This window comes from Schistocerca gregaria, chromosome 11 (assembly GCF_023897955.1).
Source record: "Schistocerca gregaria isolate iqSchGreg1 chromosome 11, iqSchGreg1.2, whole genome shotgun sequence".
NCBI lineage: Eukaryota > Metazoa > Arthropoda > Insecta > Orthoptera > Acrididae > Schistocerca > Schistocerca gregaria.
The window spans coordinates 26,055,139-26,081,355 of NC_064930.1; the positions used below are offsets into that span (position 1 = coordinate 26,055,139).

At 38.2% G+C, this 26,217-nt stretch overlaps 1 protein-coding gene across 6 annotated transcripts in view; it reads left to right on the forward strand.

Moving 5' to 3' along the window:
- Positions 1 to 26,217, forward strand: part of LOC126295317 (histone-lysine N-methyltransferase eggless-like) — a 337,334-nt gene that overhangs the window by 184,131 nt on the left and 126,986 nt on the right. For 5 of the 6 annotated variants that reach the window (XM_049987773.1, XM_049987774.1, XM_049987776.1 and 2 more), the window contains exons 9-11: positions 2,883 to 3,084; positions 22,665 to 22,873; positions 25,878 to 26,077. In XM_049987773.1, the coding sequence (XP_049843730.1) occupies positions 2,883 to 3,084; positions 22,665 to 22,873; positions 25,878 to 26,077 (611 nt within the window). Of the gene's footprint in view, positions 1 to 2,882; positions 3,085 to 22,664; positions 22,874 to 23,075; positions 23,100 to 25,877; positions 26,078 to 26,217 lie in introns of all 6 variants that reach the window. The other variant, XM_049987771.1, reaches the window with a different exon arrangement.

Genomic DNA, 26,217 nt, shown 5'->3' on the forward strand with positions numbered 1-26,217 from the left:
TGATATTTTGATTTTGTAGTCTGAGGCTTTTTTGGTGTTTTCTTAATGTTATATTTTACTGTTTTCTACAGAAATCAGCTATTGGAGATTGATATAAATCAATCTGTGAATACCGGGTGATCAAAAAATCAGTATAAATTTGAAAACTTAGTAAGCCACTGAATAATGTAGATAGAGAGGTAAAATTGACACACATGCTTGGGATGACATGGGGTTTTATTAGAACCAAAAAAAAAATCACAAAATGTCCGACAGATGGCACTGGAGAGCAAAACGTCAGTGACTGCACATGACAATTGTGTATAAAAGGAGCTGTAATGAGAGAGAGAATCAGATGCACCAGCAGTCACAGCATGTTGACGTTACCTGAAAAGGCACTTTTAGTGAAGCCGTACTATCAGAATGGGGAATGTGATACGATTCTATTGCCATAGGAATGGGATTAGAACGGGTAAAGGTCCATTGACAAATGCAGCTGTGGTGAGAATGATTTCGAAGTTCGAAACCATGGGTTGTTTAGATGATAGACCCCATAGTGGCAGACCGAGCACAAGGTGTAATTCTGCTGAGACAGTTCAGGAAGAAATGGAAACTGTAGTGGGTTTGTCTATGCACAGGAAGTCAGCGCTCGTGCAGTCCCAAGTCGCACCGGCATTCCATACACTACTGTTTGGTTGGCACTGAGGTGTACCCTCCGATGCTATCCGTACAAAATCCATCGGCATCATGAACTGTTACCTGGCGATTAAGTGAAGCGGAGGGCATTTGTGGTGTGGGCGTTTCAAAAGATGGCGGAAGATGACGATTGGTTGTTGTGGACCGCCTCAGTTCATTTCACACTCCGGGGGTCTGTCAACGCCCACAGCTGCAGAATTTGGGCTACTGAAAATCCTAGAACTGTCATGAAAACTCTATTGCATGACGAGAAAGTCACGGTATGGATTTAATTTACCACATCTATTGTTATGGGACCTTTTTTCTTCAAGGAAATGCGTGAATCTGGTTTTGTAACTGCTACCGTGATGGGTGAGAGGTACGCCGATATGTTACAGAATCGAATCATCCCCTACCTGGCTGATAAAGACCTGCTGGAATGTACAATGTTTATGCAGGATGGCGCTCCACCCCATTTAGCTAGACGCATGAAAGATCTCTTGCGTGCATCGTTTGGTGGTGATTGTGTGCTCAGCCGCCACTTTCGTCATTCTTGGCCTCCCAGGTCCCCAGGCCTCAGTCCGTGCGATTATTGGCTTTGGGGTTACCTGAAGCCACAAGTGTATCGTGATCAACCGACATCTCTAGGGTGCTGAAAGACAACATCCGACGCTAATACCTCACCATAACTCTGTTCACAACACTATTCCTCAACTACAGCTATTGTTGAGGAATGATACTGGACATATTGAGCGTTTCCTGTAAAGAACATCATCTTTGCTTTGTCTTACTTTGTTATGCTAATTATTGCTATTCTGATCAGATGAAGTGCCATCTTTCGGACATTTTTTGAACTTTTGTATATTTTTTGTTCTAATAAAACCCCATGTCATTCCAAGCATGTGTGTCAAGTTGTACCTCTCTATCTACGTTATTCCGTGATTTATTCAGTTTTCAAATTTATACGGACTTTTTGATCACCCGGTACATTTAATCTGAAATTGTGATCTGTCACATTGAACCCATCTCTCCAGTCAGCTTTGAAATTTCCTATTTTCTGTTCCATATTACTCTGTTCATCCATATTACCATCAGGTAAGTTATTTAGGATGAATAGTTGCATGTTGTGGTCAGGTGGGTCATTCACTTCTTGGTAGACTTACCTACTTAAATGTTGTCATAAATGTTTTGCTTACCTGTGTAGACTCTTTAGACACACACAGCTGCAGGGCAGCACAATGAGATGTGGTGGGAAGTGGCTGTTTGTTGCTGGAGAGAGGCTTCAATGGTCTGGTGGCATGTGCCTTGGGCACTGATGGTACAAAGCTGTAAAACTCTACGTGGTAGCCATTACAGTGGACCATTGACAATGGTTATACAATGTTGTTGTTGTGGTCTTCAGTCCTGAGACTGGTTTGATGCAGCTCTCCACACTACTCTATCCTCTGCAAGCTTCTTCATCTCCCAGTACGTACTGCAGCCTACATCCCTCTGAATCTGCTTAGTGTATTCATCTCTTGGTCTCCCTCTGCAATTTTTACCCTCCACGCTGCCCTCCAATACTAAATTGGTGATCCCTTGATGCCCCAGAACATGTCCTACCAACCGATCCCTTCTTCTAGTCAAGTTGTCCCACAAAACTCCTCCCCAATCCTATTCAGTACCTCCTCATTATTTATGTGATCTACCCATCTAATCTTCAGCATTCTTCTGTAGCACCACATTTCGAAAGCTTCTATTCTCTTCTTGTTCTAACTAGTTATCGTCCATGTTTCACCTGTGTAATATTGGTGGGAAAATTAACTACAGAATGCAGATTATAAGTGTTAAGCAATATTTGTGAATTCTTTCTTGTGTCTGAATCTTTCATAAGAGTAATATTAAAATCTTCACATACTATCTAGCATGTTACTCACTTTGAAGCATTTTAATATTAAAATAATGTTGTTACTATTAGTTTTATTTTGATTATAATCAAATTATATACCATAATTTTTGGTGTTTCTTCTATATATGAATCAAATGAACAGCAAATGTGTATTTGAGGCAAACAAATCACAACTTTTATATGCAGCAGCCATGTGTCGTATAGCCACACTGTGTTAACCATCTGACATGGTCCACAAAGCACAGAGGTATCCTGATCATGGAAACAAGTAAATAACCAACTTATTAGAAATTGTGTCACTTACACAAAATCATTGTGTATGTCACAGACTTCCTGGCAGTGTTTCAGATCGTACTGAGGGAGATGCGGAACAGGACGTTATTCCTGTTAGAAATGTCTTCATTGAAGAAAGCCATCTTCCTCCTTTGGGTGTGATAAATCACCCACCTATAGCTGTAGGAGATTCTGCATATATCATGAAGGACATAAGACACCCATGGGTTCTTGCGACAGTACAGGATATTGTGCCACAAAATAATCAGGTCAGTTGCTTACACCCCTAATAATTCTTCATGCTCAGTTGATTAAGAGAGGACTTGTATTTGTGACAGGAAGCATAGAGTGCATGGAACAGTAAAGTTTTCTGTCCTTACATATTATCACAAGCCAGGTTTATTTTTGGTTTAGTTACGAGTGCGTATAATAGACTTTTGTTTCTTCGGCTTCCACTATTTATGTTGATTATATCTGCAGTTATTGTGGAAGTTTGTATGGCAATTAGTGTGCTGTAAACACGTAGATGTGTACTCAGATAGCCAATATTTATCATTGATACTGATTTTATTGTTTTCATCACAAACAATGCAGTTGTTTGCACACTGATCACTTGCAAGTTAGCTGATCAGCTATGACATTCAGTTATCAAACCAGCTTCCAAATGAAATTTTGGCATTTTGTGAGCTATACATTAAAGTGAAAGGTCTTCATTTTTTACATCTCACTGAATAGTTGGTTGGTTTTGATTGGACTAGAAATACAAATAGAGAATTATGTAAATAACAGTTATGCCTTAGACATTTGTTAATGTCTGTGCAGTGCTGTGGTAGTTAAAAAAAGCTAATGGGGTACCTCATTTTATTACTTTGTAAACCACTGTGCATGTACATTTTACACATATAATCAAAAATTTAGCCCATTCTTATGGTAGTTAGGAAAAGTAACCTTGAAAACTTTGGACTCAACACTGATTGTAGTTGAGTTTGATTATTGAAATATGATCCTCCCACTTTACATTCACACACCAGCCCTAATGGTACTGGCAGTGTCCCGCATGAAGAGTATATCATTCCTAGTTCGTATGTTGTACTTGTGCATCACCCATTACTCTCCCATAATCTGATCACCATTTTTGGGACTGCTAATAATGTAATATTTTCATTTCAGAGAATAAGCCATATATGTACCAAGTTTGCATTTGTTTAATTAGTGCACACACCCACAGCAATTCATTTCATCCTATATTCATGTTTTTCTTACATGCAACACCTTAAGGACAGATTCAAGTTGTTCCGAGGGCAGCAATCAGTGGTGGCATTATAATGATATGTTTACGTAATGTGTATACATAAACATACAGTTATAAATGTCCTCATTCATAGTCGCTAATTATAACAATATGTTTACTTTTGTGCTGTAACATATAGCTATAATCAGCGTTGGAAGTATATTTGCGGACGCCGACCGTGTGCGGCTGTTTCTTGTTGGATCCTCTGATCAGTCGGAAGTTGCATTGCAGAGGAGAGTAAATGCCTATTCAAAATATAGTTATTTTTGGATAGCTCAACATGAATTTCCTAACGGACCGTAGTTTATTATGCATTTACCAGTAGAATGTGGCGCGGAGAAAATATTTCGCTGCATGCAACTTACGTCCAATTTCGACGAAAGAATTCATGAGTGTGAACACTCTATTTGGCAGAAACATAAAGAAAATTAAATAACTTCACGATGGATTGAGACATGGATTCTATATTAAATAAACAGTCCATACACCAGTTCCATTTAACTCTGAATTTATGGCAATTAATAGATGAACTCACACTGCAATGAAGGATTTAACATGGATGCCGTTTTGACTGGCTCTTCTCTTCTCATAATGAAAATAATTCCCTTTGACGTATTCACATACACGTCGCACAATAAATCTACTGCTATGCAGTATTGCACTTTTACTTTACACTAAAATAATATTATTTTTAACGATAATGATACAGTGGCAAGACATGCGCACCCGACACAAGTTACAAGAGACAAGAGAAGAGTGAGTAACGGTTCATCGAGAATATCTCGTACATAAAAAAAAGTGTAAAAGTGTTCTTCTTCTGTCCGTTTTTCTCGCCGCGGTTTTCAAAGTCAATAACTCACTGCATCTCTGATGGCGCGTCGACAATAAACAAGTTACGTCACAGGTCTTTCACCTTTTACATTCTCGCAACATTATTTGCTAACTGTAGCTGTTGCTGAGTGACTGCTAGATTAGTGAAAGATTTAAAATGATAAGGCAATCACATAATGTTACAGCATGTACCATTCAGATATTACATATGCTAGAATTTTGTGCTTTAATTTTCTGAAAAGAAATTAAAACCGAAACATAGATGTGACTGATTATAACAGATGACAGGTCCTTTCATTGTTATGTGTTGGGTTTCAAAAAATGTTTCTTTTTAACTGCATTATGTAAGGGGCATTCAGAAAGAAACAAGCTGGAGGCATACAGTACCTGTATGTTAGAAGTACTGACCCTGGCTGTTGATACACTTGTCCCACCGTGACACAAGGTGGTGAATGGCTGTCCCATAAAATTCCCACAGCTGCGATGTTAACCAGTTCCACATGTACAGGTGGATGTCATCATCCACGAGTGCAGGAAAGGGAACCAAAAATGGCTTAATCACAGGGACAGAGATCCGGACTGTATGGAGGGTGGCTGAGAACCTCCCATTTGAATTTCTGTAGGTGTGCTGCGACTGTTTTCTCTGTATGAGACTTTGCATTGTTGTGGAGCAGAATGACTCCATGGGTGAAATTGCCTGGTCCTTTTGATTTGATCACTTGGCAAAGGGTAGTCAAGGTTTGTGAGTAATGCTGAGCATTCTCTGTTGTCCATGCTGCAGGAAGTGAATCAGAAGCAAGAAATTTTTGGTCCCCTTAATGAAGCTCTGGGGGGCAAATGATTCAGCTCGCATGACGACATCCAGCTGTACATTTGGAACTGGTTAACATCACAGTCCCAGGAATTTTATGAGAGAGTGATTCATCATCTTGGGTCACAGTGCAACAAGTACCTCAACAGCCAGGGTCAATACTTCTAACATACAGGCACTGGTTTCTGTAATTATGCCTCCAGCTCATTTCTTTTTGAATGCCCCTTGTATTTATAATTATTAATCATACTTCTAAGTCATTTGAAGTATACTGAGGATATCCAGTTCAGCCACAGGTTGGAATAAGAGAATTTGATGTAACACTAAACAGAAAGATTAATTTCAAAATGTAATATGTTTTGACTTATTACACAAATATACAACTGTTTATTTACTGCATGATATTGTTTATTGGTGCTGAAAAGTCTTTTTGCATCTGTCAAGAAATCGCAACAACATATGAATATAGTAATCTTTGTGCAATGGTAAAAAATGGAAAGCTCATTTGAGAGATAAGGAGAGTATGCTTGATTTTTTTTTTTTTTTTGGATTGAGTAGTGAATTATACTCACAGACTTCAATAGTCCACTGTTATCTTTTGTTTCCCCATTATTCTCTCACACATGTAGTCACAGACATGATCTCTATCTTATGGGTGACGTAACACGTCTCACCACTTCAACAGACAACATAATAGATCACACATGAACAACATTAAATCCTTCTATGAATCTGTATGAGTCTGAAGCTATTGATTAAAGCACTTGTACCCTAAAGATATGCAGTACAGATACTTTGAGAGTATGCTACAGTAAGTACACTCTGTGATCTCTCCTGTACATCATCAGTGCAAATTCACAACATGGTACGAGGTCTTCTATTGCTTCCCATCTTTCTCTGATAGGTCTCTAAACTCAGACTTATAATCAGCATGTTACTCTTGCAGGTAAATATTTATTATTTACAAAGATATATGGTTTATTAAAAATAAATGGTGTAAGTAGAATAAATATTACACAGATTATGTCACAGTTCACCATAAAAACATTCAGTTATACATTTCAACACATTGTGTAATTAGTATTTATCTGAGTTTTGTTGTGATTTTGATTTGTGACAAGAATGCAGATATAGATTAATTGTGATAAAGACCTATTACACCTTCGAATAAATTTTGATGACAATCATTTGGATAAAGTGTTTTTGTGACAGAAACCATGAATTATTACCTTTTCTTATTTAACACTACTGTCTCATTCTAGTTTTGGACTTAATTAATAAATTAATAACTATCATTGTAATTAAATATGAACTGCCTAAATTCTTGCTTGTTTACATACACGGAATTTTTTTATTGGAGAGGAGAGCTGCATCCCAGTTTCACTGTGTTTTCAAATTAGTGATGAAATCAGTGAGTATTTAGTAAGGCTAAAGTATATTAGTCACCTAGGACAAGCTAGGACTGTTACATGTGACACTGATGTGAGTGCGAACTCAGTGTTGGAGTGCAAGTCAGTAAACCATCATGGAACTGAGCCAGGAGGTATTGAATACATACACAGTCTGCCAACATACAGAGGCAAAGTTGGTGCAGTTTCAAACATAAATGTCCCACTAGCAAACTTTGTTGTCAGTGACACATTGTGTGAAATCTTGTAAAGCTGAGTGGAGCAGCACTGACTGATCACAATATTTTCACTGGAAGGAAAACCCAAGACACCACTGAAAACATAGGTATGATTGCAATATACAACATTAAGAATGTTAACTAGAAAGGGATGTGAAGAGTGTTTCATTGCCCAGGAACTATATTGCTGGGTGGTCATGCAGACTGTAAAGCACAAGAACTAACAGTTGCTATACATAGAGCTGCAGAGGTGTCAATATCTTTCATGGGAGGAACTTGTAGAGATGCACCTTGTATCATTACCAAGACACAACAGAAATTAAGATACTGAGCAAAGAGATCTAGGAAACTGAAGCAGAGAAGCATGACCCAAGAAGAACGAATCTGAGGGCTGTACACATACAGCCATGTTAAACAACAATTTGAGTATGAATTATGAAAAACAAACTTGCTAATGGAGACAATTTTTGGAAACTAACTTTGCAACCAGTCCTTGGGGAATACCATACATAAGTCAGCAAGAAAATTTTATCACTAAAGGTCTTTTCCCACACTCAAAGGAAATGATGAGAAGTTAACAGAAACTTGTGATTGTCAGATTCCACGCTAACGGAAACGGCGCTTCCTTACAGTGCGGAAAAGAGCAAGTTAAAAGATTAGTGCAGATTTCTAACGATGTTATGGCAACACTATAGAAATAATAAACTTACATATCCTTCCACTCAAGAAGAAATTAAGGCAAGCAATTTCAAAACTAGAAAAGACAAATCTTTTGGACTGGACAGACTCCAAATAGGAGTATTACAAGCCTTACATGTCTAACTATATAACTATCTGTGGAAGATGTACTGTAAGTGTCTCTGCTAAGGTAGTGATTATTAGTAAAAGGCAAGAGAAGTTTGTGACCATTCCTGAATACAATATACCAAGTTGTTTCCTGTTTATTCTTGGTAAGTTATTTGAAACCTGTTAATGAAAAGATTACAAGATCATACACTGGTGTGAGCCATCAGCATTGCAGATTTAGAAGAGGCATATCAACTGAAAATGCAATAAATAAGGCAGTATCACTAACAACAGACATTTATTTTATGCGTTCTCTTGCTGTGGGGACAGGTATTGCTGACACTATCAATAAGGTATGGCTGTCATCTTATTTTCGCTAGTTTAGAAAGTTGAAGTATCCACAGACTGTTTCCATGGGAGACATGCATCTTTTATATGCTCCAGAAAGGAAATGATGGAGATCATATTGAAAGACTGTCCACAGGGATCAGTGTTTCGACCACTGTTTTGGGATGTAGCATTGAAGCACATACTGCAGTTGTTATTTGACAACAGTAACATAAGGGGACTACTAACGTTTACAGTCTACATGATGGTCATCTTATGTGGTGACCTAATAAGAATTATAGAAGACTTCATTAACTTCAAGGGTGCTGTCATAGTGTCAAATTGTCACTAGTACATCAAAAAGCTATGTAGCTCCTGTGGAAAGTATCTCAAGGTATCCTAAAATAATGTGGAACATTGTAAAATTAGTAGCAGTTCAGTAAAGAGATTTGTAGGGTACTCCTAGAGGAATGCTGTAATTTCACATCTTACATAGAGGAGACATGTGAATAATGTACAAACGCAGTGCACAAAATTATAAAAACCATAAATTTTGTCTTCCCTTGAAATCTGTCAGGTCATGCGACAGTCAAGACTAGTGTCACTTGTAGGAACTAATTGACCTGGTGCACATTGGCTAATACTGCAGTTCTGCTATCCAGGACTGGCAAGCAGGTCTGCTCAAGGCATTCAGTCACATCACATACCAGCATGTTGCCATACTGGCAACACAGCATTGTGTAAAGATGCAGATAAATCAACTGAGGTCAGTGATGACTGAGTAAAGTGAATTTCACGACTCTGCATCAGGTTGGGACACTTTCAGAAATCTCATACAGCAGCACTTTCAGCAGATTTTGTTCTCATCGGAATATAATCTATAGGCTGTTGGTTGTGTGTGATCATATTCGACCTATAAATTTTATGCCCATTATAGGTTCAGAAAAGATGACAACAGCTCACTAATTTTGATGATTGTATTTTGAATTTCTAAAGGACCTGCTCTTCGGATTCCTTCAATGGTGTACAGTGCCAACAGGCAAAAAACTTCACTGTAAATTAAATGCCATTAAAAAGTGTGAGCTGTACAAAGTCATAGGGAACCATACATAATATATCCTAGTAAATGATGTGACATGTTATCTCAACAAAAGTAAGGCGAAATCATTGAGCAGAAAATGACAGATGTGCAACCACAAAATCTTTACATAGGTATTTCAGTGTACTACTCATGACAAACTGTTCACATGCTTAACTCATTATTTGTGCTTATAACTTACTGATGTTGGGTTGCTCCCATGAACTTCATGATGGATATAAACTCAAAGTTGGTTTTTTACTTATGGCACTGGAAGTTAAGAGAGCATTAAATGTGGTGGTCTTTTGATTTGTTGATGTCCTAGTCAATACAAAATCTTTGTTGGTGCCTTCCATATAGAATTAAATCATGATGATTAAGTTGCTCAGAATAGTCACAGATAATCAATAGTTCAGTGCATTATTAATTCAAATAACACCGGAAACCCATGATCAGTGTTGAAATATTGAGCATTCTGTGTCCGTACTTCTTATTTGTGCAGATTTCCATGTGTATATTTGCCAACTGTATTGATTAGGATCTTTTGTAAATATGGTCTATGTATTTTTCTTTATGTGGCATGTTCTGCTTTATATGATGATATCCTCGCTTTGGATCTGTGAAAACAATAAGTGTATCTATTAAGAAATAAAATGGAAAGAAAACCATTCACCCATAGCTGACTGAGGTATGGTGCATGTTGTTGTATATTGTTGTTACAAAAGTAAAATAGCATAATATTACAATAAGTTTCAGGGTAAACAAATGTTTACAATTTGATTTGGTTCACTTCTTTTTGTTTTCAACAAAATGTGATAATGTAGTAGGCAGTACAGAAAATTTTGAACTCTCTCTCATTTTTGTGGTTTTGAAACAAATTTGTGGTTTTCAGATTTTGTGATTACTTTACTATCTCTTGCAGTTTTGTTTGATTCAGACATCAGAGGTGGTTTTTGTGATAGTGATGGTGGTGGTAATGATAATGTTGGATTTAGCACACTCAACAGCATGGTCATCAATGCCCTCACCACAGATATCAGACTTGTCAGTGTTATTAACCCGTTTCAGGTGCACACATAAGATCTACATACATGTAAATTTTAGGCAGTTTTCTCTCAACACCCAATGAGACACTTGTGCACATCAGTTTATTTACAAAGATTGTTATTTTTATCAAATTTTCCATTACTCATTAGGTATTTCAGTGTTCAGGGAGTTGTAGTCCATCTTTGCAACCAAATTACAGGCTGTTTGTTTTTTGCCATATGTGTTTCACTTATTTTATGTCTGAAACATCTTAATTGGCCTCTAATACATGTTTGTTCTATGTGTATAATATATTCATTACACAATAATTACAAAAATGTTACTATATACCAGTCTTTTCTCATTACTCCTTTGCTTTTCAGGTTAGAAACAACTTCTGCAGCAAAATTTTCATGAGGTTAAATTATCATTTGGTGTTACTTACACTTTCTGATAGTGTCAAGCCGTGTGTGCATGTGTGTGTGTGTGTGTGTGTGTGTGTGTGTGTGTGTGTGTGTAAATGTTTACAATGTGTAGTGTTGTCGACTTTCAGATGTTGGGTTGAGGCAGAATGGCTATTGTCATATTTCCAGCTTCTTATATTTTCATTAGATCTAGTTTTGAAATGTCTGCCCTCATGGTTCATACAACATGGCCTGGAATGAAGGTTATGGTTTAATAAAAATGCTGAAACAGAAATCCAACCAAGATTTTAATTGTGATTCTTCAGTCTCCCAGCGTATTTGTTGCTCGAACAGTCCACGGGTATACTGCCAGTTCATAGTGTCCAACAGGCACAATATTTTGGCGATCAGACATGTCACCATCGTCAGGTGCGCTGACGAACTGAGCTCCTGAGGGCAGGAGGTCGATTTAAATCCCCTCTCCCCGCGGGCCGCTCTCTTCGCCGTCCGCGCTCTTGCGCCTGTGGTTGCGAAGAATCTGTTGTAGCATCTATGTGCTTGCTACATCCGCCCTGGTTGCCAGTTCGTACTTCTTGCTGAGAGTCTTCTTAATTTCATTCAGTGCCGGGTCCCAAGCATTGCTGAGATTTTAGCCACGATCTGGTTTGAGATGAATATATTTGCTTATATATATCACAATAGTAGTGATCATTTCCATGTTAATTATCTTGAGGAATCCAGAAATCTCAGCTGGTACATCGCTGGCAATAGCCTGGGGTCCAGGAAAAATTTTTACAATATTTTTCCTTCTTTGCTTGTGGTAGAGCTACTACTTTTCCTCCATTTACAAGTTTTGTCTCTTCCCACCAACCCATCCCCAATAGAACCTGGTTGACAATTATTGTCTTCCTTTTTATCTGACTCGTACTCTTGTTCACTTTCAGTGTCATGGTCACTATGGGTAATTACCTTCACTTCGTCATCAGTATCATCATCCGATATAGAGTCCGCATCTTTCATAAAATGTGGATCTTCATTCAAGAGCCATTTAAGTTCCTCATTATTTAAACACTTTCTTGTCCCTAAATAAAAATTTATATTGAACACAGGCCATATGAACGTCATAAGTAAAATAACCACTATGTTCGAAGATGTAAAAAAATTCTTACATGACCAGTCGTGCAGTGCACTGAGTGCACCAGAGGTGACAGCATTACAGTAAATTCTCTGTTTAACAAATTCCTTAGCACTGACAATTTCTGCACTGCACATAATTTGTCAGAACAATAATTAAAGAATACGTCGAGTTTCAAAGGTTTCCATTGTTGCCAACATGTTGGATATGCTGATTATATAAATTTGGCGCACTCTGTGCACAGGTGCACCTGCTCGAGGGTTAAGCAATGCATAAATCTTGATTCTTCAATATATTTGCTATTCTGTGTGTTGATTTGTGTTTGTTTGTTAAAGTGTGCCATTTCATTCTGTTATGTCATGAGTGTTACTGCTTTGCGTTTCTGTGTTTACTGTAGTGTCTGATTGGTGTTTGTGTTCTCTGCTTTTTTTTCATTCTTCTGTAGTTATGTGTTGATTTTTATGGTTGAGTCTTTGTAATATGTGAGTGGTATAGCCATTGTTTTTGGATATGGGTTGTATTGTTTCTATGTAATTCTTTTTTTCATAAGTTTCTTTGCCGAGTGGAATATTATTCAATCTCTATAACATGTGTCATCTCTCTCTCTCTCTCTCTCTCTCTCTCTCTCTCTCTCTCTCTCTCTCTCTCTCTCTCTCCCCCCCTCTCCCTCTCCCTCTCCCTCTCCCTCTCCCTCTCCCTCTCCCTCTCCCTCTCCCTCTCCCTCTCCCTCTCCCTCTCCCTCTCCCTCTCCCTCTCCCTCTCCCTCTCCCTCTCCCTCTCCCTCTCCCTCTCCCTCTCCCTCTCCCTCTCCCTCTCCCTCTCCCCCTCCCCCTCCCCCTCCCCCTCCCCCTCCCCCTCCCCCTCCCCCTCCCCCTCCCCCTCCCCCTCCCCCTCCCCCTCTCCCTCTCCCTCTCCCTCTCCCTCTCCCTCTCCCCCTCCCCCTCTCCCTCCCCCTCTCCCTCCCCCTCTCCCTCCCCCTCTCCCTCTCCCTCTCCCTCTCCCTCTCCCTCTCCCTCTCCCTCTCCCTCTCCCTCTCCCTCTCCCTCTCCCTCTCCCTCTCCCTCTCCCTCCCACTCCTCTCTACTCCTAACCCTATCAAATGACTTTCATGTCAGTGACATGTAAGCAAGCTTCCATTTATGCCATCGCCTCATGTAACTTGTATCTTCTTCTCTCTCTGAAACAATGACCTTGCTGAGGTAGAGTGGTCCGCATGTCTCTATGATGCACATACAGACACTGTAGGTGTGACAACATCAGAGGGATATCTCTGGACAGGCTAGAGAAATATGATTTCTGAACAGGTACAGCAGGTTTTGTTTGTAATGGCAGTGGCATCAGTGTAAATGATTGACTGACTTGGCCTTGTAACATTAGTCAACATGACTTGCTTGTTCAGAGGATCTGCAACTCTTGCGTATGGCATACTCTTTGGTAAATGTATTCCACTTATATTTTCAGCTGGGTTTTGCTCAGGAAGATGATGTCATCAGCAGAAACTAAATATGTTCAGGGCTTGTTAACTTAGACCCTGTAACTGGTTAGGGGGGTTATAGACTTTCAAAGTGGAAGTGGATAGGTTGAATTCAGATGTAGTGGGAATTAGTTAAGTTTGATTGCAGGAAGAACAGGACTTCTGCTTAGCTCAGTAGAGACATCAGCATAAAGTCAAGTGAATGACATATTAAGTATTTTCTGTTTTATATAGCAGAAAATGGACAAGTACTTAACAAGTTGTTGAGCATGTAATGCATACTGTGGACCGATCTGAAAAGAAACAAAATCAAGTAGTGGTATTGCAGGAGTAGATCTAATAATGAATGAAAAAGTAGGAATGCACTGATGCTACTATAGCCTACTGAATTCATTATTGTAGCCAAGATAGAAACAAAGATCACACCCACTACAGTAGTTAACGTTTATATTCTGATTAGTTTCAAAGATGAAAAGATGAAACTGAGATAGCTAAGAGAGACAAATATTTGTCCAGGGGCTTGCATTTTGACAGTAAGAAAATAACAAGAAAGAAACAAAGTAAGAGACTATGGATTGGGGGAGAGGAATGAAAGGAGAAGCCATCTGGCTTAAGAATCATAAAATATGATTGTTTTTATGGAAGAGACCTGGAAATACCAGAAGGCTTCAGATTGATTACATAATTGTAAGATCGATATTTTGAATCTTGATTTTCATTTATTAAAGAGAACTGGAAATGTCAGAAGTTTCAGATGGAGTACAGAATGGCAGTATGCATATTTTGAACCCTGATTTTAAACTGCAAAACATTTCCATGTACAAATGTGGACTCTTATCAAAATTTATTGATTATGAAAAGCAGATTAAAAGTGAAAAAATTTCAGGTAGGTAGAAAATTAATGATATGGGTCCAGGATGTTGTTCATAGTTTCAAAGGAAGTGTTAGGCAATGATTAACTGAAACCAGAGAAACGAATACAGCAGAAATTGAATGGATAGCTTGAAGGGATGAAACACTAAAAGCAGCTGATGATCAAATAAGTAAAAAGGTACAATCCACAAGAAATTTTTGGGTTACACATGAGATATTGAAACTAATTAAATAAAGGAGAAAATATAAAAATGAAATAGGCAAAAGGAAATACAGGTGTCTAAAAGTGAGACTAAGTGGTGAATGGTAAACCAGGAATGGCTAGACAAGAAATGCAAGACTGTAGAACCATACATTACTCTGAGAAAGACAGATTTCACATGTAGAAAAGTTGATGTTGACACTTTAATCTACATTCAGTTTTAACAAATCTCTCTTTTTTCGGAAACACTTTTCTTGCTGTTGCCTGCCTGCACTTTGTATTCTCTCATCTTCACAGTCATGAACTATTTTGTTGCCCAAATAACAAAACACTTCTGCACTTTAGCATCATTTCCTAATTTAATTCTACCAGGTCACCTGATTTAATTCTACCAGGTCACCTGATTTAATTCAGCTATATTCCTTTATGACTGTTGTACTTTGGTTAAGTTTTGTCTTAAAATCTCTTTCTAAGATATTATGCTGTATGTTTGACTGATCTTTCATCTACTTTTCTGTCACTGACAAAATTGCAGTGTCATCAGCAAACCTCTAAGAGTTATTTCATCTCCCAGATTTAAATCACATTTCCAAATTTTTCTCTATTTTTACTTACTGCTTGTTCAAAGTTCAGATTAAATAACTTCAAGATGCTAAATTCCTCTCTTATGTTGTCCACACCTATGCTTCCCTTCCATGTTCTTTATTAGTTGCAGTCTGGTACCTGTGCAAATTACAGGTAACTGTTTGCACTCTTCATTTTATCCTTCTTACCTTCAGAATTCCAAAGAGTACACAAGTCAATATTGTAAAAAGCTATCTCAAAATTTAAAAATTATCTAAATGTTGATTTCAACCTATGTCATAAGATGAGTCATAAGTTCATTATTACTTTGTGTGTTCTTACATTTCTGCAGAACCATAATTCAACTTCTGTGAAGTTGATCTCTACCAGTTCTTCAATTCTTCTTAAATATTCTTGTCAGCATTTTACAATTCTAACTTATTAAACTGTTGGCTCAGTAATATACACACCTGTCAGGTTGTTCTTTTTTACAAGTAGGAGTTTTTACATTCTTCTTGAAGTCTCTGGTGTGGAGAGCTGCATGAAGCTAACTTTGGATTGGAAATGACAAGAACAACAATAACAACAACTAGCATTTTTTATGATGGCTCACTTGAACACCACACTTTTGTCTGGGTATTGCAGAATCATTATATCAACATATCACTGCTTCTTTTTATTTATGCACCTATGGTAGCATCTACTAAACAAATGAAACCATGTAGTAAGTAATTTCTCTGACAGAACACGAATAATTTAGAAGTAAAGGAGAGCAGTTATGATACTGTGTGTGTGTGTGTGTGTGTGTGTGTGTGTGTGTGTGTGTGTGTACGCATTTGGAATGATTGCACTTATGTCATGTTGGATGATTCTCATCGGTCATCATGGTCCTGTTCTTTAGGATCTTTTTCTGGGTTCAGCGATGTCAAAGATTTGAAGTTTTACCAGATTCATGATATTAATGGTACACTTGTGGAATGGCCCTATGGGAAAACCCCACTTCGTCTCTACTTGGGAGATGCTGTGGCCCATCACTCTTACACTGACTATAACACCGCATTCACTTATTTAAATCTTGATAACCTGCCATTGTAGAAGCAGTAACTGATCTAACAACTGCGCCAGACACTTGTGTTATATAGGCATTGCTGACTGCAGCACCATAGTCTGCCTGTTTACATCTCGCTTCTTCTTTGGTATTTCAGTGTACCATCTTATTTTCTGTATATGGGGAAAATAATAATTAGAAAAAAATAATGGGAAAAAAGTTGTATTATTGCACTTTTATATTGTTATATGGCTGGTTTCAGCAACATGTTCAACTAGCAGCTCACTTACCTAAGCAAATGTGTCATATAATAACCAAAATAAGGGTGTGGATACAGGCTACAGCAAATACTTTTCTATTTGTGATAACATTGATCCCTAGTAGTGTATTAGGAATATACAATAGTAGTTGATCCAAACAGTTTATATTGATGAGTGTTTATTGTACATTAAGTTATAAAATAGTACAAAAGGTTGAAAGGAGGCAGAGAGGCATTTGAAGGCAGTGAAAGAGACTTCATCTCTATTTATTCTCAGGTAGCCAGTTAGATATGCAAGCAGATGGTGCCTTGTGCATCAGTTTGATGGTAGTTTTCATAGATTTCAAGGTCTGAATACAGTTTTACACCAATATGAGAAGATATACATGATACACATAGATGAGGCAGGAAGCAATATGTTCTTTTGATCTTTGTTTAACATATGTTCTCAGAATTTTAGAAATAAACCTCTTCATGATGCACAACACTTATATGTTAATTTTACCTTGGTTGGCAGATTGAGCCTGTGATTAAACATTATATGGTGCATCTTCTTGAGTAATTACATTTCACTAGGCTTATTGCAGTGTATCTGTTTGCCACCTTCCTTTCATACATCTAGTTTTCTGTTGCCATTTAATTTAAAATTATTTATGGACAAATTTGTATAATTGTGACTATCAATCCCTGATGTAATCAAAAAATAATGGACCTTTGCATTTAATTTTGCTCAATACATTATGCTGGATTGTATCAAAATTTGGCTACCAGCATGTGTTCCACGAGTCAAGCCTCCGTAAGTTGAACTGCATTTCACTAAGATTTCTTCATCTTCTTTGTTCTGTACATATGACAGAAACATATGGAAACTGATTCACAAAGTTTTTGTGTCAATCATTAGATCATTCATATTTATTCTGTGCACAGTTATGTTCTAAATAAGGATGAACTGCCACATGATAGAATCAAATATTAAAGAATTTTCTTCATTTCAATCAGTGAGTGTGAACTCTTGAGTATGATTGCGGGAGAGCTCAGAGTTCCAAGAACGGTAACTCAAAAGTTTAGTTGAAATGTGTATGACAGAAAATACTGTGTGGCTAATTTATTCCACACAACTTTACTTCTTAAAAAGTTGTTATTAATAATTGATGTAACTTCTAATTATGTGTATGAATCACTTCAAAGTTTGCATGTAAGATGTATGCTTGATTTGCCTATTAGAGACCACCCAGTCTGCTAATACGGCAGCAGTTTGCGTGCACAGCCTGCTGGCTGCGCACACAGTTGGAACAAATCAATATGTGGAACAGAGTGCTAGGCTTCACTGGCCACTTGTGTATTGACAATTGCATTGTACTTTGTTTTTCACCTGTGTGTATTGTTTTGAGCAATAAATTACAGCATTCTGTGGTTAGAACACTTTTTGACAACAAGTATGGTATTTCAACTCCATGTGTTCCACTTCAGTCATTAGTCCTTTGAATTCATTTCCATGGAGGCAGTAGTTAAATCTCTCCTCAAGCAATAGCATGTGCAGACAGTTGCTACCTTGGCACAACCTGTGGCCCCACCAACAACAAATCCACAATTTTTCCTTGAGTAAGACAATCACCACTGGTGACAGTCAAAAAAGCTACTGCTAAATTTGAGCCTCTATAGGGTTTAAAAAAATGAATTAATGTACAGTCAGTCAGTGATGTTATGTCCTGATGAGGTTTTAGCAAAATTATCAAGAGTCATTATTTTGTGAGGACTGACTTGGCAGAAGCATATTTACACCTTCCAGTTATCAGCAGCCCATTGGAGTTTTGTCAACACCAATGTTTGCCTTTCAGTGTGGCAAGAGCGCCAACTATTTTTCAACATTTTTTAGAAAAATTTATTGCATCATCTATTTAGGTGACATAGTAGTGTTTGGTGCTTCCAGAGAGGAACATTTGCAAAACATAGATGCTCTGCTTTGTGCTTTATAGTCTGCAGGGTTGAAGTGCAATTTGGACAAACACAGTTTTTTCAGCCAGATAGTATTTATGTGGGTTTTGAGGTCTTGTGTGCTGGCATTAAACCATTGCATGAGCATATTGATACTATTGCTGTGTTGTGGCACCCCATGACCATCAAGGAATTATAGGCATTTTTAGACAAAATTCTGTACTACCACAAGTTTGTGCAGGATGCTGCTACTATGGCACAACCACTCCATGCATTATTATGTAAAGATGTTTGTTTCCAGTGGTCCCTTGCTTCTGACTGAGCATTCTAGTTAATGAAATCTAAACTGCAGTCAACCCCTTGTTTGGTCACTTTTCAACCAGGCCAGCACCGTGTTGTTAGTGAAGGACACATCTCAATTTGGCCTTGGTGTTGTCCTTGCTTGTAAGTATGCAGACAGTTCTGAATTCCCTATTGCACATGCTTCTAAATCCTTACATTCAGCTAGCCAGTGTTATTCTCAGAGACAGAAAGAGACTTTGACATCATGTACATTCTAAAAGTTTCATTTTTTTCTATACGGGTCCAAGTTTCACCTGATTACAGGTCACAAACCACTGGCTTCTCTTTTGAAATCTTGCTGATCAAATCTACACATCACTTACAGTTGTGGATTCTGTTCCTGTTACGATACAATTGTGAGATACATTTTCATTCGACAGTGCGACATGCAAATGCTGGTGCCTTATCATGACTGTTGATTGGCCCAGATCCAGAGTTTGAAAAAGAGGAATTTTACTTTGTTTTCATTTAGATGTGGAATCTCAAAATGTTGTTGATGGTTTTCCTATTACAAGCATGAAAATTGCATCTGCAATACCCACAGATCCTGTTTTAAGTAAAGTTGTTTCTTTTGTGCAACATTGTCGTCCAGTGGGCCATGCTTCTCATTCTTTAAGAAATGATTTTGCATCTCAAAATCATCTTTCTGTTTGGGAGCAAGTGCTGCTGTTAGCTACAGAGGAGATAACTCCTCGGGTTGTCATCCTGTCCACCCGTCGACCTGAGGTCATTTGTTTCTTACATGTGATCCATTGGAACATTTCACATACGAAAACATAATCATGCAGACATGTTTCTTGGCCAGGTATTGATTGGGAAGTAGTGGCAACCTGCCCACAGTGTAGCACCCGTCGGGCAGCTCCCCCCTCTTCTTTGTCACTGTGAATGGATCCACAGGATGCTTGGGAATGTATTCGCGTGGATTTTATGGGACCTGGTTTGAATTTCTACTGGCATTGTTGTAATTGATTCTTATTCTAAGTTTCGTTATGTTTTGTATTGTCTATCTTCTTCAACAATTTCTGCTTTGCCAAAATATTTTGCAATGGAAGACTTCTGTACACGCTAGTTACCAACACTGGTACATCGTTCATATCACAAGGATTAGAAGATCATGTCACGGCTTCTTCTTTCCACCATCAATTGAACTGGGGAGCAGTAGGACTAGTACAAACATGTAAGTGTGAGATGAAAAAATACGTTCTGGATGTGTCACCAAAAGTAACTCTTGACTGGTTCCTCATGAGAGTCAAGCAGAGTTGTTGGGCAGTTGTCAGCCCCAGACTCCGCTACATCTGGTTAGGCCGATTCAGTGCCATGTGCCAGCATCAGTGCTGCAATGCTTCCTGCCTGGCATAGCTGTTTAGACTTACAGGTTTGGCCACCAGCTGAAATGAGTGCCAGTGGTAATCAAGAGTACCTGTGGCACACACCTCTGCACTGTCGGCATAACTGATGTGAGGGCATTACGACGCATTGACCGACTACGACCTAGTGTGACAGGTACACTTCTGCTGCCCCCACATCCTCTGTCTGCGTGGCTGTCGCCTTTGACATGAATGGTGCCTTCACCTTTCAGCTGCGACTGCCGATGTTTTCACCTTTGTCTGCTCTGCTGTGGGTTCCTCCTTCAGCTGTCAGGGGCTGAGGTATGACCCCAGCTCCTTTGCTGTCACAGCTGATGCCTCCACTGCTGCCTCCTCTGCCTTCACCACAACCTCCTTCCCTGGAGTTTGAGTCAGACTTGGAAATGGATGCTGTGCCAGTGTCACCTGTCCTATTGTATGGCCTCTCGCAAGGGGATGGATGCTGCACCTGTCTTCACTCCCACCATTTCTGACCCTATGCATCGATGGCACTGCAGTGTGAGTCAACAATGTGTGTCGCTCACAGAAGAAATTGACTTGGGTACAGTGTTCAGCTCTTTGCAAAGGAAGAGAAGTGGTGTAACTATCAATTTTGTGTGTGAGCCACTACATAGTTCGCACGTAAAGTTTGTGCTTCATTCACCCACTAGAGGCCACTCGGTCTGCTAATATGACAGCTTGCCAGTGGTGCCCCCTGTGGGATCTAATGGGCATATAAGGCAGAATGCAAGGTCTGCTGGATTCCTAGTGTATTGCCAGTTGTATTGTACCTTGTCTTCCATGTGTGTGTACTGTTCAAGGAATAAATTACAGTGTTCCAGAGTAAGAACAACAACAACAACAATGATATACCAGCTACAATGTGACCAAAGTATCACATGAATTCAGTTATTTCTACCAAATGGTTATTATTAGTGACCTGTCGGGATGAGGCTTTTATCATGAGTGGAACATAAAACACCAAAATGATTAATGTTTGTGACTGGTGACCTGCAACCATAAAAAGAGAAACTGAGTAAAACCATTGCTGAGGTCATACTTTTAACATTTCTTTTATAAAAACAAGTGATCCATTAAGGTTTTGTCCACTGTGTTTGCTCATTAGTACTGGGATGTAATGGTACACATGTGTGGCAGGTATGATGACTCCCACCAAAACGGTGGACTGACCGATCGATATTGTGTCCTGTATGGTATCAGATTCAGACTAATGTGCATACCTGCAGTAATAAGTAACTGTCTTCATTACTTTGAAGTGTGTAATAAACATGTACAATTAGTAATTATCATTTATTGCTCTTTTTATTAGCAACAGTAATACATGTCTATTAAGATATGTTAGTAACACTCCTGCTGTTTGTGACATTGAAACATAGACACTTTTTATTCTATGTAAGTTGCCTTTTATTTTTCCACATTTTTCTAAGATTGGTAAAGTGAAAGAGGGGAGCCGGCATACTCAATTTCTCTGCGAGCGCATGACTAACTCAAAAATAAGTATGAGGGCTAAATGAAATGTGTATTATTATTATGGCAAAAGGGCTTCTGATGCCGATCATAGCAGTGATCCAGAATTTTAGTGAATTTTTTGATGGATAGAGCATGTAAGCACTCTATTTAGTCTCCATTTTAGTGCTAGACTTCCTTTTTTTCCACTGCTGGAGTTGAATCTGAAACATGCATTCTATTAACACATAATAAAATCAAGCTATTGTGTGCCACTTGAAGAGAATTTTATCAGAATAGCTTTCAGAAACATCCAGTGATTGCAATCCTTTTCTGTAATCTTTGGTTTTATGTTGGAGCACCTAAAGCAGTATTTCTCCAATGTTTCCACTTTTTATTGCTCCCAAAACTTTATCACTTCCTAACCAGGAGATTTAAGTGTATTATTGCATTGTTGCATCAATCAGTGCTTAGTTTCATCACTCTTTGCTTCTGCCATCACGTAGGCTAAAGGACATTCATTATAACCATTATGGTACACCTAGGGATTAATTGCACTTGAAAGTCTTAATGTGTAAAAATCTTTGCAAATCTTATCAAAGGATAAACAGCTCTGTTGAATATCCATGTTATTTACTGTATAGTAGTGCATTTGATAAGAAACATTGTATATTACTGTTAAATTGGAGAATAAAGTAATTTTAACGTAGTAAATTGATCTTTACCTTAATACATCTTATTTTTAAAAATGCAAGTGAAATTAAACAATGGAAATTTTACTGTGTGTTGTTGAAGTCTCCAAATTTTATGCCTGTAAATAGATATTTGTTGCACAAATATTGTGCTGTCATTGACTAAACACAGGACACTCCTGAGGCTAATACTTTTAAGGGAATATCTATGATATGTTTATGTAACTCTTGTTTGTCATTATCAGAAGTGTTGGTTAGGCTATTCCATAGTGATTTTATTCAGTCTGGATTCTGTCATGCTTGCTACATGTGATAGTATGTTTTGTTTTAGACATTTTACACAGTGGAGTTCATGAATTCTAAAAACAACATGAAGAAAATAAAAAAAGTTTCAAGCTTTCAGCTAGCGTATACCAAGGTGCAATATTTTCGTTTTTCTGTTGGTCATCGCATTATTTCTATTTTCCGGGATGGAATTTCAGATGAAGAGTATTATCCTGGTGTGATTGCAGAACCACCAAAGTCCATAAATAATTACAGGTGAGTTTCATTGATTAATGGGTTATTTCATGGCAGAATCAATTTGTGATTTTTATTAATTGTGACTCAAATTTTAAAAATACAAGAGATAGTCATGGATTAAATGTTTCTTAACAGTGGAAAGTGTTGTATATTCATATGTGTACAATATCAGTAATGGAAAATACAAGATGGAAAATAATATTAATCTTCTCTCTTGTAGGTCTTTTTCATTGGGTTCCATGAGGTACCTTTGTAATTCACACCTTCCACAATTACACTTAATAGCTTATCCTATAAGCACTTATCTGTTAATGCTTCAAATTCTCCTATCTTTCTTTCACAATTCTTACTCCATGTAGAATTTCCAGCCTGAACTGTATAAATGTTTTTTTTTTCTTTGTTCTGTCTTTTTTATATCTTTTCTTTTAATGATAACACTCTCCTTGTATACTGTATTTCCTCTTGAGACAAAAAAAAATTATGGGAGGCTGATAGATTTGTGCCATCAACCAGTATTAGTTTTATTATCTGCTCTAAGCCTAGAATCATTTTCCTGCCTGACGCGTATCTTAGTTTTATGAGCATTTCTCATGTCACCACACAATACTAAAAACTTGTAGCCATATTTATATACTTTGCCTTTCATGCGTACTTTTCTGTGATGTCTTGCTTTTGTTTATACACTGATGAGCCACCATGAGACTGAATGCAGCTGATGGCATTGTAGGCACTGTGAAGAAAATGTATAAGTGGAGCAGAGACAAACTGGGAATCATTGCAGTGATGATACAGTGTGAAAACAGGGCAGTGCACTGAGAACAGGAAATAACAATTTGAATTAAGACGGGTAGGTTCTCAGGGCATAGAGGTGGTGTTTAAGGGCAGGCAGGCACATTTAAAAGTAGACTGTAAGGTTTTCAGCTGTGCCTAAGTGCTGCTCAGCACATCCCCTATGTGATGAGGAACTGTCTGTCTTACTTAATTCATATTGCTATTCTTATTCTGTTCCATATTTTCCATTGTTCACTGAGTGACAGATTGTAATGGGTCAGCACCTGGGAATGGGCAACTCAGACATGGCAAAACTGGTTGGCTGCTTACCACGAGTTTGTATGAAAAGTTGTTGAAGGGCAAGGTGATGGATGTCCACATCTCATTGCAGCATGTGGGAGCCAGAGGCTGGCCCACTCTGTAGAGCAGTGGTCTTTTGTTTCAGATCTAATGACAGTACAATGCTAGCACAGTAACAAGTGCTTTAGAGCATACTATTATGTCCATAGTGTCAAATGCTGGGCTCCACAAAAGATGGTCCCTGTGTGTTGCTGTGACATCATCTATTAAGATTACAGTGGACACAGGGTCATCGAGATTGGTCTGTGGATCAAAGGAAATATATCATCTGGTGGAATGAATCACGTTTCTTGTTACACCAGATGAATGGTTGTGTCCAGATTTTCTGTCATCCAGGTGGACAGCTCCTCTAAACATGCACAGTCCCATGGTTGCAAGCTTATGGATGCAGTAGCATGCTGTGCTATGTGGTACATTCACCTGCTCTTCCATGGTGGACTCGTGGTAATGGTGAAAAGCAACACATCAGATGTGGACTAATGAAACACTATTGCAAAACTCTCTCTCTCTCTCTCTCTGTCTGTCTGTCTGTCTGTCTGTCTGTCTGTGTGTGTGTGTGTGTGTGTGTGTGTGTGTGTGTGTGTGTGTGTGTGTGTGTGTGTGTTTGTGAGGGATGGGGAGAGAGAGAGAGAGAGAGAGAGAGAGAGAGAGAGAGAGAATTAAAACTTGGTTGGCAAGGTTTTGCAGTCGGGGTGTGAGCAAGCAGCCTCAGCGCTTTGAACAATGTGTTTAGAAATATTGTCATGTTGGAGTTACATGTGTTTTTTGCAGTCAATCCTCCTCTTCTGTTTGATTACAGGGCACGGGTTTTGTTAGATTTTAGTAATACATCACGTTAATGGCCTGTCCCTTTCTTGCATGGTGAATTGGAATTATACTTCAGCAGCTTATAGAGACACCATCAGCTTCCTGAAAGGGGACTGCAGCTTTGCCTTGTTTGGTCTAGGGAACCTTTGTGTCTCCATTGTTTGTGCCTTTCATTTCTGGATTGTAGTGGTGAACACAAAATTGATCCTTTGTGATTATTATTGAAAAACATGGTCTATTCGTCTGTTGAAGACTACGTATTGTGTTTACTTCCTTCATCTTATTCTGAACTGATGTGCAGATTTACCAACATATGAGGTGTGAATGACCATCAGTTTCATGGGAATCTAGTTTATTTTCACTGTGAGAAGCAGGGAAGAGTGCCCACAGTTCAATGACACCTATTTTTCTCCCTCATCTCTTGCTCACAAAAACATTATGTGACATTTTATGTTCAATAAATCAGTTTGAAACACAGTATTTCACATATCATATAAATAGGAAATATTGGCGCACACATTTGCTGATGTGCAATATTCTCAAATAAATTCACGTACATTGATGTATATGCCTAATTTTGCTACTCTTTGGCAACAAAGTTCACATAAAAACACACTTCAGTACTACCATTTTATCTGCTTCATAATTAATTACTGCAAGGCAAAAATACCATGTGAACTGTATGAAAGATATGGCGTGGCAATGTTGAACAAGTTGTCAGCAGTTTGTTTAAACTGTCTGCAATATAAAATCTTTGCACATTTCTGAAGCAGACCATGAAGCATCTTTTTCTGTTCTGTCCAACACTCTCCACCCCCTGCCTCTACTTGTTTCGTGTTGAAAGGAAAAAATGTGAGAATCTGGAGATGAAAGAAATTAATTGCAATGAGACAAAATTATTATAAGGTTAGAGTGTGGATTAAATGAAATATTGTAATTTACATCCATTTTAGCTACTGGTTAGTGGGAAACAGCAAAGTTTGTATAGATTTGGAAAAAAAATTCAAAAATGCACTTATTGATGGCCTGATGATGCAGATGTATTGTTATAGAAGTTGTCTTGTTTAATTGTACCAATTTACAGGTATCTAATATTTTTTGATAATGGTGGCTGTCAATATGTGAAACATGAAGATATACGTCTTGTTGTGGAAAGTTCTCAAAGTGTGTGGGACGATGTTCAAATGGAGATTCGAGATTTTGTTAAGAATTATCTGGAGAAGTACCCAGAGAGAGTTTTGCTTAAGGTGCAAGGAGGACAGTATGTCAGTACTGAGTGGAATGGTAAGTAATCCTGAGGTGGTCTAATAATTGGTATGCAATATTTTTATCTCTTGATGTTGCTATTATTGTTATTACTACTACTACTACTACTACTACTACTACTACCACCACCACCACCACCACCACCACCACCGTTACTT